The following is a 19047-nucleotide window of genomic DNA, read 5'->3' as shown; positions in this document are numbered from 1 at the left end:
TGACCTGAGCCGAAGGCAGACGCTTAACGACTGAGCCACCCAGGTGCCCCTGTCTTGTAAATTTAAATAGAAACCTAGTCGGGGTGCCTGGGTGGCTCAGTCGTTAAGCGTCTGCCTTCGGCTCAGGTCACGGTCCCAGGGTTCTGGGATCGAGCCCCACATCGGGCTCCCTGCTCAGCGGGAAGCCTGCTTCTCCCTCTCCCGCTCCCCCTGCTTGTGTTCCCTCTCTCGCTGTGTCTCTCTGCCAAATAAATAAATAAAACCTTTAATAAATAAATAACTAGAAACCTAGTCAATGACCCAGCACTACCACTCCTAAGTATTTACCCATGAGAAATGAAAATATATGTCCACACAAAGACTTCCACAAGAATGTTCACAGTGGCTTTATTCCTAACAGCCAAAAGCTGACAATACCCAAAGATCCTTCAAAATCCACAAAGGGAATAGATAAATAAATTGTATGCTGATACAGTGAAAAACCACTCATGGGAATAAAAAGGAACAAAGCGACTGATACATACAACAACATGCATGAATCCCCAAAAAAATTACACTGCATGCAATCAGCCAGACACAAAAGAATGCACTAGGACTCCATTTGTGTGAAATTCCAGAATATGTAAAACTAATCTGTAAGGGCAGGAAAAACCAAGGAGGGTGGATTTACTGGTAAGGGACAAGTGGGAATATAATAGAGTGATGCAAATACTCTAGATTTAATCTGAGGTTGTAGTTATACTTTTGAGATGGGTTACACATTTGTCAAATTCAGAGTCTGTATTCACAAAATCTATGCATTTTTTCTACGTAATTATTCCTCCATAAAGTTTCTAAGAAGGACAGGTAAGCAGCATCATATAGCCATGAGCCACTATGGATACCAGCTCATTCCCTTAAAGCACAGAGTCACTGTCCCCTATTCAAACATTATTAGCAATCTATATACAAATACTCTCAGTTTTTGGCCCTGGCGCAGGAAAAAAAGAGCATGATTCTTTAGGAAGGGTGGGAGATTGAGCAAAACACACAGCATAAACACTCTCTTTTTTTAGGAGCCACCTAAGCCACCCACCTCCATTATAAATGATGCAGTTGTGCAAAATCCACTTTGCATCGGCCAGGAAAGCTTCTGTGCATCCATACATTTTCTTTTTAGCATTCTGGGGAGAAAAGCCAAGGAGCATAATAACCCGTGAGTCTGTACAAGCTGCAGCCAATTAACACCTGCGTCCCCACATCATTTTTCTTAGCAGTCATTTGCCAAATTAATTAATGCTTTTACCCATTTCCCAAGATGCTATTATATTTTAGATCTAGAGCTCCATAAAAATGAAGTCGCTGAATTCATCACAGTAACTTGAATTGTTTCCTCTTATACCAGCTGTCATTTATCAAGCAGCCCCTTCCAAGAAACCAGGATATTTTATATACTGACGTGGCTTTTATTCATTGTAACAGCCTCACATAAGCCTTGTGACTAAGAACGCAATGACACACTTACTATCATCACAAGAATACTGAGGTATGGGATTGTTAAGGAACTTCTGCAAAGTTCCAACGCTATTAATTTGTGAAGCTAGGATTCCAACTCTGTCTTTTTTGAATGCCTTCTTTTCTTGAAAACCATGAGGGTGTGTGTAATTTTTCAAAGCAGGTTCGATTGAGCATTTGGGGGTCAGCAAGACAATATAAGGTTTTCTCCTCATCCATGCTTTTCATTCCCCATATTTCATGCCAAAAATTTGAAAATTAGCACCAGGGTGATATACACAATCTAAAGCGTTCCAAGTGTAATTTTCAGGATGGAATTTTAGCCTGAACTTTTCAAAGCACCTTCAGGCATTAAGGACATATCCGTAACAGTAGAATTACTTCTAGGAAGCCACATCTTTATCAGCAATCTGACGGTTTCCCAAACACTTAATTTTCTCTTTTCTCCTTCCTGCTGCCCTCCTTAGCACCTCTGACAGAAAAAGAGGAGGTAAGGCTCAAATCAATCAAATCACTGATTCATAGAAGTGTGACTTTTTCAGCTCAATTTTCAGACAATCACCAGCAAAAGTAATATTTGGAGCTAATCAGTGGAATTCAACACTCCCTTACAATCCTTGGAAGAATGTTACAGAAGTGAAGGGATCAAGAGTTCCTCCATCCAAATAAAAATGGTGCAGAGGAAAGGCAGAGTAATCATCTAACTTGAGATGGGGCACAGGAAGTGAGGGAGGGTCTTTAGTCCCTCCGGGAATTGTGGCTACAGTGGTGAGGTTCTTTGATGGAGGCCAACCTTTTCCAATGTACAAAGGTCCATAGGATGGAAGATGTATTCCGCATAGTCAGGATGCTGTTCCAATGGAACAGGCTTCTGGAATGCATCTGTCTATAAAAGAAAAGAAGAGATGCACACACACACGGATACACAAACCCATCATTACTGTGGAAAACAAAGCATTAATAGTAACAAAAGTACTTTCAAAATGGAGACAACTTTTCAGACAATACAGTTCTAGTGGTTTCCACAAAGAATGACCTTGGGGAGTACTAAGCTGGTTCAGCTTCTAGTTCTGCCTGTTATCAATAATCATTGGCGGGGGGGGGTTCTTTTGTTATTTGTTTAGTTTTCAAAATATATGCAAATAACAAGTTCTGTGCTCTTCTATTAAGATCGACAAGAACAACACACCATCAGCTACTTCGTACGTGAACTCTGAATAAGGCTTATCTATGTCCTGCAAACATCCATAACCAAAACAGACAGGAAAATGTGGCCATACCCAGAGATGACACACTTAATAAAGTCCCCCTAAGTGCCAGCAGATATTTTACACTTGGGGGGAAAATTCAGACAGTGAGATTTTGCTCCTCCTCCAAGAAGCCAAATTATCCTCAACACAGAGACTATGTCAAAGTTTTTCATCTTGCGCCACGTTCTTCAGCCCTTACGTGAATCAGCTCAAAATGCAAGGCCCGGTTTGTTGATGGATTGTTTATACTTATCAATATTTAAAAATCTACAAGATTTGGGGCACCTGGCTGGCTCAGTTGGTAGAGCGTGCGACTCTTATTAATCTCAGAGTTGTAAAAGTTCAAGCCCCACACTGGGTGTAGAGTTTACTTAAAAATAAAATCTCAAGGGCGCCTGGGTGGCTCAGTTGGTTAAGCGACTGCCTTTGGCTCAGGTCATGATCCTGGAGTCCCAGGATTGAGTCCCATATCGGGCTCCCTGCTCAGCGGGGGGTCTGCTTCTCCCTCTGTCCCTCTTCCCTCTCATGCTCTCTGTCTCTCATTCTCTCTCTCTCCAATAAATAAATAAAATCTTTATAAATAAATAAATAAGTAAATAAAATCTCAAAATCAATCCATCAATAACTAAAAGATTTAATTAAACACCAAATGACAGCCAAGCAAGGCATCTGAAAGAGCTACCACTTGCAGTCACTGGAGCCCTCTTTTACCCAGAAGGAAAGTGTGTGGCCATTGCAAGTTACAAAGATGCTTCAATATCATCGGGAACTTTCTGCCCTAATTGATTTTATATCAAACAATTTATGTGAGAAATTAAGGCCTTCTTCGATTTTTCTCTTTGGTTTATAATTCTACAGTGTTGACAACTCTACATGAATCTGTTCTTTTTGTAAAACAGTCCCATAATTTAGCCTATAGAAAAGCAGAAAGTAATTCCTTGTCACTCAACATAAAAACAACTCTACAGTTAAAAAAAAAAAAGAGTTGTTTTTCTTTCCAAACTGAGGCTCTCCATGCTTTTGCTTCCATTGACGGAGATTTTGTTACAAATAGATTCCCAATTTAGCAACACCCAATTGGCATGCTCTGAGTTTTTTTTTCATGGTATCAAGTTTCAGAATATAATCTCAAAACAAAAGCTTGGGGGTTTTTTTTGTTTTTTTTTCTCTAAGAAATTAAGCCACACTGTCTATTCAATACCCTGAGGTTCTACAATGCTGTATATTCCCTTGACTTAGAAAGCAGACTCTGGAGAGTTTAACAAAGGGTCACCACTAGCCCATATGGTGCTTCTGTGCAAACTGGAAAGAGAAAACCCTACCCTTAAAGTTTCTCTAGATTGGTCCGTACAAAGAATGTCATAACATGTTGATTATATGGGCACAACATATTCTTTTTAAGAACGAGGCATTTTATAGTCATGTTCCTAAAAAATGTCATGAAAAAAACTAAAACCACCATGACTATGATGTGCCTGGGACTCTGGGGAGGGTAACCACTAGGAAACAGAGCGTGCCAGCTGAATGTGGCAGCCTTGCTTTCACATCTGGATTTCCTTTAAGAGGCAAAGGGCTCTACCTCAAATCCCATTTCAAAACTGAAGGAATGAACCAAATTCTCGCCCTTTATGGGAGTCTCACTGGTTGAGTTTCACTTGGAGGTTCCATCATCAGACCTTGATTATAAATAAACTGGGTTGTATTCCACTCTCTCATTGAAATGGAATTTTACAAACTCCCAAAGGGAGAAGTACAGAACCTCCTTACCCAACGGGGTCTGGGTGTGAGGTTTCACTTCATGACCAACCAGAATTTTAAATCCCCACCAACTTTCAACTGCATGTCATTCCCCCATTAAACTCACTGGGGACACGGAGTACTCACTACAGAGAATTAACTGATTGTCATCGTACTTTATATTTAATTTTTAGGTATTTGAGCCAGGCACATAAGAAGACCCAAAGAGTATTCACAGGTGTCTGGAAAGCAAAAACTACCCAGAACAAGAATGTTAACAGAAAACAACAAAAGTCACTATTTTCCATTTACACTTATACCAAGAGGAACTTTTTTCTTACCCCTGGCTGTTTCATTTTCTGAATGGCAAACTTGAGCAGGTAGGATAACTGTTCGATGGTGAGCATTGTCATGGCCTTACTCTGAGTCTCGATGCACTCTGCTACTGTAATCTTCTACGAGTCAAAATCACACAAATGTTCAGTTAGAAAAAAAATTACTATTCCCCGTACAAAGTTCCCTTTCCTCCTAATTTTCCAATAAGCTCATAATAAAAATTCCTTTCCATCCAAACGAGACTAGTTGTTTCACTTGAGAAGGACTCCAATCTACTTGACCATACACTGGATCAGTGGATAAAAATGAAGAGGCACACCAATCCACTGGTGATGACCTTATTTGGAAGTGTTTTTCGCTCATGAAGATGACATAATCTGAGAAAGAGGCAGGTGGGCAGGGACCTGAAAAATCGTCACCATTACAACCCTGGGTTTCAAGAATGGGATGTGAAAGGAAAGACCACTAATGGTTTTAGCATGATCCCTGCACACAATGAATCAGTCACTTAACTTGATCCTCTTAGCATTCTGGGCTACCTTTCAGGAAACTGACAAGGCTTTAACTCAATGACATCACTGATGGAAAAGGACAGTATTCCCTGTAGAAAGAAGCCAAGGGATGGGAGAGAACTAAATATAAATATGACTTTATTCTCTGTCACCACGGATGTGAACCCACTCAGGACATTCTGGCAAACGACACAAGAAGCGTAGTCTAGCTGTCTGTCTCCATGGGAAATAAATGTCATTTTGAAAGGGAAATTCCCATGAAAGAAGAGGCCCAGAGAAATGTCTGAAACCAGACTCTGCTATGTCAATCTGGTACAAAATCCCAGAGCTTCAGACTCCTTATGTAGCAGCAACACCAAAATAGCAAAGTCTGATGATGTCAGGAAACACTCTTTAACCATCTGTGTAGGGAGAGCTGAGAAAAGTTTCCTCCAATTAATCTTGATTTAGTTTCCAACCTTCATAGCTCTGGATCCTCCAAAAGGAACCTTCAGAAGTGTCTGGTTGGTTGTCGAGGAAAAGGGCAACACATGAGTTGCTCAGAAGCTGGAAACAGTACATGACGCACGTACCTAACGGCTTAGCTACCCGAGCCTGAGACAGCTAGCGAGGTGCCTGCACTGCCAACGCACCCCTGGAAGAAATTTGGGGCCCTGAACCTTAGACACAGAACACCTGTTTGTTTGAATCGCTGTTTGCTTCCAGGTAGCTATCCATAGCGAACACCTTCACCTCTCCTCCATCCCCGATCCCTTCCTTCCTGGCTAGCAGTGCCTGGTTCCCATGATACAGACTGACAGTGCCAGACAAGCATTTTCAAGATTCTTTTGCTTGAAGACCGGTGCAATCCTGACTGATGAGGCCAAGGACAAAGTCACCTGGAGGCTGAAGGGCAAGGTCCTTCTGCTTGATAAAAAGGGTTGTAAACAGAAACACTCCTCCTCTTAGAGGGATTTTTGTCCAGGCACACGTGATTAAAAACCCCAGCAGCCAGCTTATGGCCATGGCGGGGGGCGGGGGGGTGAGGGCACACTTCGCCTCAACAGTGAAACAGAGTCTGGCTGTGCACAAACTCTGGCCTGGCCCTGCCTCTGGGTTCTTTCTACACATGAGAATAAATCCTTATTGATCCCTTATTGTTCCAGCCCGCATCCATCAGGATCGTTACTTGCAGCAAAAGTCACTATCATTTCTGCAAAATTATGAATAAAACCACTGGGAAGGGTGGGTCAAGACAAAAGGAAACGGATGAAAGATCCAGTGCCCCCACTAACTGTAGCGGAATCAGGTCGACCCCCCAACAAGAGGGCATCGCTGAGCAAAGGGTATCCTACACATCTCTCTGTCTCAAGTACCCCAAAGAGAACCAGAGGCCATCGTTTGCAATTTTAGGGGCAGAACACCATTAAAATGTCATCATCGTATCAATGTGAAGTCTCGTCTCTTTTCATATAGTTCTTATTTTTCTCCGTTCCCAACACGAAAGCAGTACCACAGACACCGTCCTATAGCTTGCTTCTTTTGAAAGACATCAGGGAGAACGTTCCATTTCGTATACAGAAAGCTTCCTTGTGTGAGATCAAGTTCTAATATACCTTCAAACCCAAGTGACATTCCGTATTAACTGATTTTGCAGATGGCATCATTTGCAGCATCTTGAAAAAGCGTCATCACTGGAAGTCGCCAATAATGGAAGACACCTCAGAATTGTGGAAATGGTCATAACTGTTTTAATAAAGGAAAACGTTAGGCTTTCTGACAAATGAGATACTTATGTTCTTCACTAAGCCAGCGGGCTTCTGCTTGGGTTCTGTACCTGCAGCCTCCTCAACGGAAGGCGGCACGACTCGCTCCTCCTCTCCTTCATGCCGTTCTCAAGTCTCAGTGAGGCCTTCCTGGGCCTTCCTGGGCCTCTTCACTTGAAAGGGAAACACCCTCCACAAGCCTTACTCCCAATTCCTTCTCTTCAATTCATTTTATTTGGTTTTTGTCCTCTTCTCCTGAAAAGCATGTCATGCGTGCCTCTTTTTGTTCACGGCCGGATCCCTAGCACCTAACGGGCACTCGAGAAACAGTTGCAGCATGAATGAAAGCATCAGATGACAACCACATGGAGCACACAACCCAAATTGGTCTTCTCAGCTACCGCCAATGACTCAACGGATGCAGCAGGAGACAACATCCAAGAAGAGCAAAAACAGCATGCGATCTTTTCAAAATACGTGAACTGTTAAACAGTTCCTAAGTTAACTTCTGAAATGTTCATTACAGCAGAATCAGAGAAGGCTGCAGATCCCAGAGTGATCCAAAGACCCAGGAAGAATCAAAACCAACACCCAGTGCAATTGTCACTGCAAGAGCGGCAGTGCTCAGGCCCCTGCCAAAGCTGGTCCCGAAAGGGGGTGACCAGGATAGAGCAAGTGGAAGGCAAGAGATTTCATTTTTTTCCTGAATCTGGATTATTCAAAAATTTTTAAATGAAAGGGAGAATGAGAAAGGAAAGGAAACGAAGCAGATAATGCATTCATTTTTTGGGAACTAACCTCACATTCAGGACAAAACCAGTCCCCCTCTGGTTCCGATGTCAGTCTCAGACACTTAGCGTGATAAACCCGGGGACAGAGCTCACAGCAAAGGACTTGGCCTTCCCGGTGACAAACCCAGCAGTAGAAATCATTCCGTCCATCCTGCGGTACAACATCAACAGGGTCTGTGGTGAGTGGCTGCTTCATATAGTAAAACGGACCATGTCTTAGTTCTGACTGAAATGTAGGCAAGAAAGACAGGTTTGGTTTCAAAACAAATGTGCATTCTCAAAAGGAATTTGAACAAATACATCAATAACAACAAAAGAACATCACAGCATTCCACACATTCCTTAAAAAGCTATCTTGGGTCACTCTACTAAATACAGAGTTTGCAGGTCATTAGATACTAAGATATTTTTTTTCCTCTCTCTCTCTCTTCTACATTCATAAGCCATAGATTGAAAAGCTGGTGTCTAAGAGTTAAGAGGCTGCCCTAGCAGAATAATTACAATGGCTACTACCCAGGCATACCCAGGTTCAAATTTTAGTTCTACCAGCTGCATGACCATGGCCAAATCTAAACCTCTCAGCTTCAACTTTCTCATCTGTAAAATGGGGATGATAATACCTAACATCATGGTATTTGGGTTGGGATTCAAGGGGATGATATAACGTATGCATTTAACACAGTGCTGCCATTACTGATATACTTAAGAGACCAACAAATGGAGGTCTAAACAAAGCCAACAATTTGCCCTAGGATTCTTTCAACAGCAGGCTTTGGGAGGATAGATCAATTGGGATTTGAGGCACCAAAAAGAAAAAAAGGAAAAAAAAAAAAAAAAAGGCCATTCCTTTTTTAAGTCTACCCCCAATGCATAAAATATGTGAGCCACCGGAGGCTTCCTAAAGCCATGATCCTTTAACCTGGTAGGTCCTCATATTTGCAGAGGTTCCAGATCTCCTATTCAGAAACACCAACAGCAGAAAGATTACATGAGTGGCCAATTCATGGGAATCAAAACCACTTCCTACTCCAGAATGTCAAGAAAAATGTTTCCCTAATGATACATTATACAATCTAACAAAGCCACATTCCGAACATATAAGATCACTCAGAAGAAACTCATCAGGAAAAAATGTCTAGTGGAAATCAGTAACAAATACAATTTTTAAGAAGTACTGTAAGAAATTATGGGGGTGGGGCGCCTGGGTGGCTCAGTCGGTTAAGGGTCCCACTCTTGATTTCAGCTCAGATCATGATCTCAGCATAATGGGATCGAGCCCCTCGTCGGGCTCCACAATCAGCGCAGAGTCTGTTTGAGACGCTCTCTCTCTCTCTCTCTCTCTCCCTCTGCCCCTCCCTCCTCTCTCAGATACATAAGTAAATGAATCTTCTACAAAAAAGAAAGGAAAGAAATTCTGGGGGCAACTGGGTAGCTCAGTTGGTTAAGTATACGATTCTTGATCTCAACTCAGGTCTTGATCTCAGGGTTGTGAGTTCAAGCCCCACACTGGGCTCCATGCTGGGCGTAGAGCTTACCTTTTTTAAAAAATTAACATAACAATAAAAATTTAAAGAGAATAAAAAAGAAAGAAAGAAATTCTGGTGGTAAGCATCAAAATGACCCAATAACTAGCTATGCGACCTTAAGAAAGCTACTCAACCCACTTTGAGCCTTGATTCCATGGGTAATAGTTTAGCCACAACCCCAGTACCTATCTTGGACAGTAAGCTTTTTTCCTGTCCTGTCCTTCAGCAAAACATTACAGTTTCCTCCACAAAGGTCTCATATGCTGGTTAAAGCTGCATAATTTTTGTTGATATTATGAATGGGATCTTTCTCTATCCTATTTTCTAAGTAGTTATTGTTGGTACACAGAAATGTTGTTAGTTTTAATGCTGATCTCCTATATAGGCAGTTCTAACAGTTTACTGATTAAAAACATCTGCTCTAAGCGACATCAGTTTTTTTGTCTGTTCATCTCTAGTATTTTTACACTCCTTTTCTTTTCCCCTTATTGTAATGGGGCCCTTATTTTATCCTGGAACCCCCAGGATAATGGGAAAGAGTGGTAAAGATTAAAAGCAGGCATGTCTTGTTCCCGCTTTTTAGTATGAGGTTTTAAGATTATCGAAATGTCTGCTATTTCTACACTCCTTTTTATCAACCCTCCCGGATGCTTCCTTCGTAGATCTTTGTTAATCCATTCTTCGAAGCCTCCCTACTCTCCTTTCTACTAGGAAAACAACTAAGATTCCATTTATTTACCTGACAGAGAGAGACACAGCGAGAGAGGGAACACAAGCAGGGGGAGTGGGAGAGGGAGAAGCAGGCTTCCCGCGGAGCAGGGAGCCCAATGCGGGGCTCGATCCCAGGACCCCGGGATCATGACCTGAGCCGAAGGCAGACGCTTAACCAACTGAGCCACCCAGGCGCCCCAACAACTAAGACTTAAGGGTAACTCGGGCGCCTGGGTGGCTCAGTGGTTAAGTGACTGCCTTCGGCTCAGGTCATGATCCCGGGGTCCCAGGATCAAGTCCCACATCGGGCTCCCTTCTAGGCCGGGAGTCTGCTTTTCCCTCTGACCCTCTCCCTTCTCATGCTCACTCTCACTCTCTCTCTCAAATAAAATAAAAATCTTAAAAAAAAAAAAAAAGACCTAAGGGTAACTCCATAATTCTTGAGCCCAATTATTTCCCTGCTTCCATTCAGATACAGGCCTCTATACTTGGTTTCCAGACAATAACATCACTACCATTTTCTCTCCATGTTAAGTGTTTAACATACTCTCATACACATCATCTTCATTTTATCCTCACACCCCCAGAGAGGTACTCAGGACAGACACCACTAGTCGCACTTGACAGATGAGAAAACTAGTTAAAACAACCCAACTTTCTCTCACCCTGATACCCTGTATAAGACAATGCTGGGTGGAGGAGAGACTCTAATGATGAAGTGACCCCCTCAGAGAACATTCTCCGTAAGTCAAAATAACTTCTGTTTCATGCAAAGAGCTGAGGGGGGGAGGGAGTGAATCTGAAAATTAGGAAAACAACCAGAAACACCACAGAAGGGGACATGAAAGGAGAACATCTTGGGGGGGGGTGGCTCTCACCCTCACACTACTGTTGCTCAGGGCAGAAAATTCTTTGTGGGACGGAGCCTTCCTGTGCATGATGGGATGTGTGGCAGTATCCATTGGCTAGATGCCTGGAGCACCCCACCATCCACAAAACTGTGACGATCAAAAATGTCTCGATATTGCCAAACATCCCTGGGGGGGCAAAACTGCCCTTAGTTGAGAACCACTGACGTACAGGGTCTGCTATCTGCCTAGGAAATGCTTGTTTGCGTTTGGGGCAGGGGAGGGGGCGAAGGGGGGCTTTAAGGAGGGGGCGAAGGACAAGAAACAAGAGGAAGGCAAGGGGTGGAAAGACGAGAAGATCCTCGTGTGGGAAGGTAAGCCTCGCGCATCAAGCGAGCACGAACTACTTCTCACCTGAGTGAGGTCTTCCAGAGTGCTTCCGTGGCTTTCGCAACATAGCAGTAAGCCATAGATCAGTGCCTGACTTCCTTTCAGCAAGTTAATAATAGGACAGGAAGAGTCAATCTAAATGAAACTGGAAGACTCGAACAGGCCAGCTAAACTCCCTAACTGGAAACCCAGGGCTTTCCTGTCCAAGAGAAGCCTAGCTGCCACTTCTGAGGCTAAGCTCCCTGCCCCCATGTCCTTGCCTCCAACCCACACCTGGCTGGGAATGGGTGTTCCTGGGGGGAATCATGAGGGACGCGTGCTAGGCAGCAGCTGTTGCTGCTGAGAACTAGCTGCCTGGTAACCTCCGTATCAATCAGATATCTACCTTATCTTGTGTTTCCTGTTCCATAAAAATAGTCTGATAACAAATATGGAACATTTAAAAAAGGAAAAGCAAATCATTCCAGGTAAAATGAGTTACGATTTTCTCCGCCCTACGTATAGGGGGTGTTACCAGCCTGCTAGTAAGGCAAACAGGTTGCAACCTGTGTTATTATAGGATAACTGCAGGCTGTGTGAGCAAATGTTCTTATTTCCCTGTTTCTTCCACAGGCTGATTGAACAAGAGAACAGGCTCATTCACTCACTTCTCTAATACTTCAGTCTTGTGCCAGTAGCCAAAAAACTTCTTCTCTAACGGGTTGTATAAAGACTGGAAATAGGGGCTCCTGGGTGGCCCAGTCGGTTAAGCGTCTGCCTTCCGCTCAGGTCATGATCTCAGGGTCCTGGGATCGAGCCCCACATCAGGCTCCCTGCTCAGCAGGGTGTCTGCTTCTCCCTCTTTCTGCTTATGTTCTCTCTCTGTGTCTCTCAAACAAATAAAATCTTAAAAAAAAAAAAAAGACAGTAAATAGCTGAGGGCGTTGCAGGTCATGTGGTCTCTATTACAAGGACTCAAGTCAGCAACAGTAGCAAAAAAGCAACCATAGACAATATGTAAATGAACGAATGTGGCTGTGTGCCAATAAAACTTTATTTACAAAAACAGGCTCAGGGCAGCATCTGGCTCACAGGCTGTAGTTAGCTGACACCTGGTCTGCGTAAAGCAGAAAATGGGTGCTCTGGCTGTGTGTGAGCACAGGGTACATGCGTGACAAACGGGGACCAAAACTCAAAATTCCTACATGGACCACAGAGGTAACATACGTGAATGAAAACGGTCCTTGTTCCAGCTTTTGTTCTTCTCCATTTAAAGCACAAACACTGCAAAATACGTCTCTGCTCTAAGAAAAACTGCCCAGCCCTGGAGTGCGAGGAATGTCACTGGCATTCAGCCTGGACGCTGGCGAGACAGACAACAGGGAGAGGCAGAACTCGGGCCCATCTTAAGGGGCAGCCCCGGCTCAGCTCCAGTGATGGAGACAGCTAGGCAGATACACACTCCCAGTGCTGCCTGAGCTCAGGGAGAAGCCAGCAAGCCTACACCCCCCGGAACTGTCTCCACTGTTAATACACTGCCCCAGCCCAACAAGGGACTTCTGTGAATATTTTTAAGTTTTTAAGACAATGCATGGGCCCGACAAAATAATATCTAGCTCACCCATTTATGGTATGTACATACCCTATACTCAGAGGCAGAGGGGGGGGCCCCATCATTCCTTTACCATATTTGATCAAAGGTATACCGATGGCCACCCAATCTGTTAGCAGATTATTTCTCAATCCTTTAATGATGGGGGGGGCCCGCTTCCCAGTGGAGTCTTCATAGTCAAATATCCCAAGAACTAAAAATTAGAGTAGTATTTTTCAGTAAAGGCCCTACCTAATATCATTTGAGGGAAGATACTTCTTGGGCCATCTACCACAGGATATTTGGCAACCTAACCTTCCACAAAATGATAGGAGCATCCTTTCAGGCTTTGGGATGTCTCCCCCAACCCAATCCCAAGAAAAAGCACCCCCTTGTTTTCAAACCTTTCCTACAGAGTGAAACCATACCACTGGGCCAAAAGCCTATAAAATATTAATTATAGGGGTGCCTGGATGGCTCAGTCGGTTAAGCTTCTGCCTTCGGCTCAGGTCATGGTCCCAGGATCCTGGGATCGAGTCCCGCGTCGGGCTCCCTGATCAGAGGGGAGCCTGCTTCTCCCTCTCCCTCTGCCTGCCACGCCCCCTGCCTGTGGTTGCTCTGTCAAATAAATAAATAAAATCTTAAAAAAAAAAAGTAATTATAAGGCTTAAATACTTTTTTCCCAAAAAACAAAGTGTGTTTTAAAGTTCCTCTTACAACTCCCCTAAAATTACTGAATTCCTAATATATGAAAAATGGGTGAAATAAGGTCCAACCTTAAAAATTCAACCCTGATCTCCACTTGGTTAATAAGAAGTCTACCAAAAATGGAAAAATATGGGGGGTTTTTTGTTTTTATAAGACAAGAAAAGCTTTTTTTTTTTTTAACACAAAAAAGAAATTAAAATTGAGAGGAAGGGGAGAAGAATCTTGACATATGCCAAAAATCAAAGGCATTTGAACTCTTGAAAGAGCCAAGGCAGAAGGTATGAGCCAAGTCGGCAGGGTGTGACACTGGGGAGGGGTGGGGAGTGTGGTAAAACTAGAGCACAGAGGCCCTGTGTCTAAAGGGGCAGGCTCTACTCTACTTCAGCTGTTGCCGGATTTTTCTGAGTTTTTGTAAGAACCCAAAATACAAGTTGTTATTTGAAATCTCATGATCTTCAAATGTTGGTGACTAAGAAATTATATTACTGGTAAAACCCAGCACTTGCAGACCTACAATTTGCTTTCAATTCCGTAATTTTGTAATGCTATAAAATTCTAAAAGAAAGAAAGAGGAAAGGGAAAGTGTCCAGAGGAATTTTTTAAAAGGATTTAAGTTCCCCTTAAGGAAAAACAGATTGTTACAGGAGGGAGGCCGCGGCCACTATGCAAATATGATATGCTAGAATAAATTATGGGGTCAAGGGTCAGGAATGTCATTTCTTTGCAGTTAAGCCAGTTTCTCCTCTGCCAACTCCTGACTGTTCGGCCCCAGGGAGTTTTAGGGCTGAAAAACAAACCTACAATCAACCTTATGATGTTTCCAGCCCAAACCCCTTTTTTACAAGGTAAATGAATCTCAAAGATGGGTCAGCAAGTGACATGGTCCCACAGTTGAGTCTCCCAGATGCAGTGGGGCTAGAAAGAGCCAGATCTCTAGGTCAGGACCAAACTTCCCCTGTGCAACAGTCCCATAAACTCTTCTATCAATACTGAAGATGACAGATTATTCAGGAGCATCATCATGCCCCATGTCCAGCTCCTCCGAGTCTCCTCTTTTCCACACCCAGAGTGCACTGTGGATTCACGAGCCCCCACCCTGCGGCTACAGCAGCCGCCAGACACTGGCCACTTTTTGAGGCTGCTAGTCCAAAAGGGGACACAGACTGACAAACGCGTCACTGTGGTCACGGGCTGTGTTACAGAAATGGCCCTAACACATGGATGAGGAACGGAGAGAAGAAGATACATGGACTATGCAGGCTGATCAGCTTCCAGCAAGAGAGGTACAAGCCAGTTCCTTAAAAGACGGGTAGAAACTCAAAAAAGTGTGATGCATGTGTGCATACACAGGCAGAGGCCAAAGGAGAAGGCTTTCTGCACAAAGGGGACAACCATCTGCTTCACGCCCTCCTGGTACCTGGTAAGGGAGGGTTTGCTCAGGAAGTTAAATTACTACCTAAGTTAAGGTTTGGGGATTATCTGTGGCCTTCCTGTTTCTGTTTCTTTAAGAAAGAGAGAGAATGTCTCATGGGATCCACGCCCAGTGCAGAGCCCGAGGCAGGGCTCAACCTCAGGACCCTGAGATCAGGACCTGAGCCAAAAATCAAGAGTCCGATGCTTAACTGACTGAGCCACCCAGGCACCCCTTTGTGTTTCTTAGTCTTCACCGTCAGCAGCTATGGGATGGCTCCTGGGTGAAAGGGATGGGTGTCAGCGCTTCAAGCCAGACAGGCAGACCTAAGCTCAAAGGCAGCTTCTGCTTCGTTCTGAGGCCTTGAGGAGACACCTTAACCTCTCTGAACCTCTGTGTTTTCATCTGTAAGATGGACACAATTACAGCCCTTTCCCACAGGGTTATTATAAACATGAGAACAGAAAAATGCCTTACAACAGGAAGTGGCACATGGTCAACCAATGTCTCTTAGTATTATTACCACCAGCACCGTCATATACGCTTCTCAGTCCCCCTAGAAATTTATTTAGGACCCGCCTGTTTCTTCTCTTTTAACGGGATTCCCAACTCATTAGACCTGCACTATCCAACACAGTAGCTATAAGCCACAGGCAGTCAATTAAATTAAAATTAAATTAAAAATTCAGTTCCTCCAAGAAACAGACTCTTAACTACAGAGAACCAACTGCTGGTGACCAGAGGGGAGGTGGGCAGGGGGATGGGGGAAATGGGGGTGGGGATGAAGTTGAATGCACTTACTGTGATGAGCATGGGGTATTGTAAGGCAAGTGTTGAATCACTATACTGTACACCTGGAACTAACATTACACTGTATGTTAACTAACTGAAATCTAATTAAAAACTTAAAAAAATTTTTTGGTTAAAAAAAAAAAACCCAGTCCCTGGGTCACATTTGCCATTTGCAGGTGCTGGATGGCCACATGTGGCTTGTGGCTATTATACCAAACAGCACAGATCTAGAACATTTCTGTAGCTGTCGTTTCATTATTTCATACATAGTTTGTGTGATTATTCCACTTAGTGTCGAGCCTGGCTTAATTTTTATTATTATGATTGACATATCACCACAACCCTGTGAAACTGGTCGTGATACTATTACTCCTGTTTCAGTGGATGAGCAAACTAGGCACAAAGAGGTTAACTTGCCCACAGATACCCAGCAAAGCAGAGCGGGCATCTCGCTATATAATTTTGAGAATGGAAATAGATTCATGTGCAGAAATGCAGCCCTCTCCCAGTTCGGGGCATGTCAACTGTTGCTAGTTTTCTTCCCATGAAAGCAACAACCTTATTTTTATTTCAACCTCCAATCCCCAGGGCCCACTTCGGCACTCCCATAATGCACAAGATGGATGAATACATCCGGAGGAATCCCTACTGAAATGCTAGCAGAACCACCGGGGCATCCTGTTTCCTCCAATGCTAGGAGATCTGACCTCGTGGCCCGCTCAAGCAGCTTTTTTTAAATCTTAAGAGTATCTAGCCTGCATCAGAGAATTTTAAAGCTAGATCTCTTAAGATCTAAGATGGCTAATGGATATTCCTATCTAGTTGATAGGTCTTGGCTGCAGAAGGAGGAAGGGGTCTAGAAAAGACTCCTGTCGGTTCGATGCGCAGTGAGACAAAAGGGTGACCAATTACCAAAGAGGACAGTGGGCAACGGGTAGAGACAGCAGCTGTGCTACCACAGACCTAAACCTATTATTTTACAGATGAGAAAGCTGAGACCAGGAGGGAGCCTGCCTCAGCCCCGTAACCGCCTCCAGGCAGAGCTCAGCACAATCCTACTGGCATGGTCTAGCAGGAAAAACTCCTCCGGCCACATGTGGAAACAGCAGTACAGTGTAAGAAGGAAATCCAAGGAAAATCCCCAAATCCTACAGCACAGTATCTTCAAGCTCATCTGGGTCACTGCCCTGTCCCCAAAACAGATCTAAAAAGCCACTGGAAATTTCTACACAGACCCACTTTGAGCTGCCCTTCTTGTCCTACGCAAATGACAGCTAGAGCAAGGCAGCTTGCTAAATGCCAAGAACACGGGCTGTCAGCAACACCTGGAAAGCTACAGTGCTGCTCCCTACAACCTTTGTCCTGCCGGTGTGGACGCCATTCCCAGCGGCCCTTTACCTGCTCCTTATTGTTATTGTTCAGTAAGCCGGGTTTCTTTTTCTTTTTAATGGGGCTTGTGGATGTGTCCTGTGGCGAGTGGCCATTGGAAGAATGCGGAGGGCTGGGGAACTTTCTTTTCTGGGCTGTTCTCTCTGTGGAGCCAGGATCTGAAAGAGACACACAGGACCACATATTTTAAAGCAGTCAGGGAGGCCGAGGCCCCCCAGGGAGGGGGTGTGTGGGACACAAGGCATTCTGTCCCCAGGCCCAATGCCACTGTAGTGTTCGTTCATCCTCCTAGAATACACTCACCCCATCCCTTTGGTTAATGGTCTCAAAGGTCAGACACTTCCTTCAGCCTACATGCCATTTTTGTTAAAATTTTAACTCACTGCCAGAATATAAAAATCGAGAAACTTCCCATTATCACCCTAGACTTCTGGCTTCTCTTAGAAACAAACAAACAAAACAAAACAAAACACACACAAATCAGGGCCTGCATGGCGTTATGGCACCAGACTGATCTGTCTACCAACCAGTGAGACACTTTTAGTTGGAAACGTGCTCTCCATTTTGCCAAAAGCCCCACCCATCTCTACTGTGTCCCTGTTGACCAGGTCATGACCCAGCCACCACAAGCTGTGTCACACAGACACCAGTACCGTCCTCATCCCAAAATGCTTCTTCTCCATACCCGCGCGGGACGGCAACGGCCAGGAAACCAGGAAAGACAGGCCAGAGAGGCCACACGCTTCCAGAAATCGAAGGCACACATGCTTCTTTGTGGAAGACGACAACACTTACTGTGTCATGCTTGCTTGTGACTCTCCTCCGAAGGGATAGACACAAATGACATTCTCCCTGATTCTCCTCCGAGACATGCCAGCCGCCCACCCGTGCCAATTATTCCTTCCCATTTGGACTCTCCCAGCATCTCATTTAAACCCAGACACTTCCATCACCACCCCGTCTTCACCTGCAAGGCCTTGGGTCCATTCCATGCCCGCTGGCTGTCTCATTAGCGTCGGAGCGAAATAAGGGCCCCGAGTGGCACGCCTTACATTCTGAGAAAGAGACGTTACAGGCACAAGGAAAGACAGCTACGTGAGAGCACAGGGGATGGGGTGGGATGTGGAATCCAGAAGGACGACTATCCCCAAAGCGAACCTGACGACGCGCCTCCTCCGGTTTTAACTTGCGGGCAAGCCCCAGCACGCGGGATGCGCCATGCGTCACCAACCTCCGTGTGTGGACAGGGGCCACTGGGGCAGATGAACACAGTCTGGTACAGACACATGCAAGGCCTCCTAGGGGTTTCCTTCCACCTGAAAGAGCATCTTCCAAGCAGGCTCATTAAAGGAGATGGTGTACGACTTCTGCAAAAACCGATCCACAGGATGGAACCCTCCACTCTCAGTGGGCAACTTCAGAAAAATCCCCAACAAGCATTCCGGGGGCTACACATCTGACACATCGCCCCGAGAGGAAATTAAACGCTAACCAAAGGCCCCTTGAGGGAGAACAGACCCCAGAGTTTGGAGAATCATCCCACAGACTTCAAAGTGGAGGCCCAGAGAGCCCAAAGGGATGGCCCAGAGGCATATCACAGCTAGTTAGCAGGAAAACTCACCGAAAAGGTGCAGCCTGGGATTGGTGTTCCCCTAGAGAGAACCTCCTCTCACGCCCTACAGAGATCCCTACCCCACTCCACCCTCATCCGTGAAGACTCACCTCCTCCACCTAGAAACACATGCTATAGATACAATCACAGGGAGCAAAGCAACCCTAAAATGATTCAAATTGAGGCCCTGGGTGATGTACCCGCACCTGGAAAGGACTAAAATGT

At 44.5% G+C, this 19047-nt stretch overlaps 1 protein-coding gene across 17 annotated transcripts in view; it reads right to left on the bottom strand.

Annotated features, from left to right (window-relative positions):
* The window catches only part of ZMYND8 (zinc finger MYND-type containing 8), a 140738-nt gene that overhangs the window by 68455 nt on the left and 53236 nt on the right, over positions 1-19047 (bottom strand). For 12 of the 17 annotated variants that reach the window (XM_073880304.1, XM_025875342.2, XM_073880306.1 and 9 more), the window contains 5 exons: positions 17220-17368; positions 7873-8091; positions 4823-4936; positions 2288-2380; positions 1076-1163 (listed from right to left, as the gene is read on the bottom strand). In XM_073880304.1, the coding sequence (XP_073736405.1) occupies positions 1076-1163; positions 2288-2380; positions 4823-4936; positions 7873-8091; positions 17220-17368 (663 nt within the window). The remainder of the gene's footprint in view (positions 1-1075; positions 1164-2287; positions 2381-4822; positions 4937-7872; positions 8092-17219; positions 17369-19047) is intronic. The other 5 variants (XM_025875347.2, XM_073880310.1, XM_025875352.2 and 2 more) reach the window with 1 other exon arrangement.

This window comes from Callorhinus ursinus, unplaced genomic scaffold (genome assembly GCF_003265705.2).
Source record: "Callorhinus ursinus isolate GAN/ISIS: 27379988/994484 unplaced genomic scaffold, GSC_fseal_2.0 scaffold38, whole genome shotgun sequence".
Classification (NCBI taxonomy): domain Eukaryota; kingdom Metazoa; phylum Chordata; class Mammalia; order Carnivora; family Otariidae; genus Callorhinus; species Callorhinus ursinus.
Note: the sequence above shows the minus strand (reverse complement) of the source record. Positions and strands in the feature narration are given on the sequence as shown.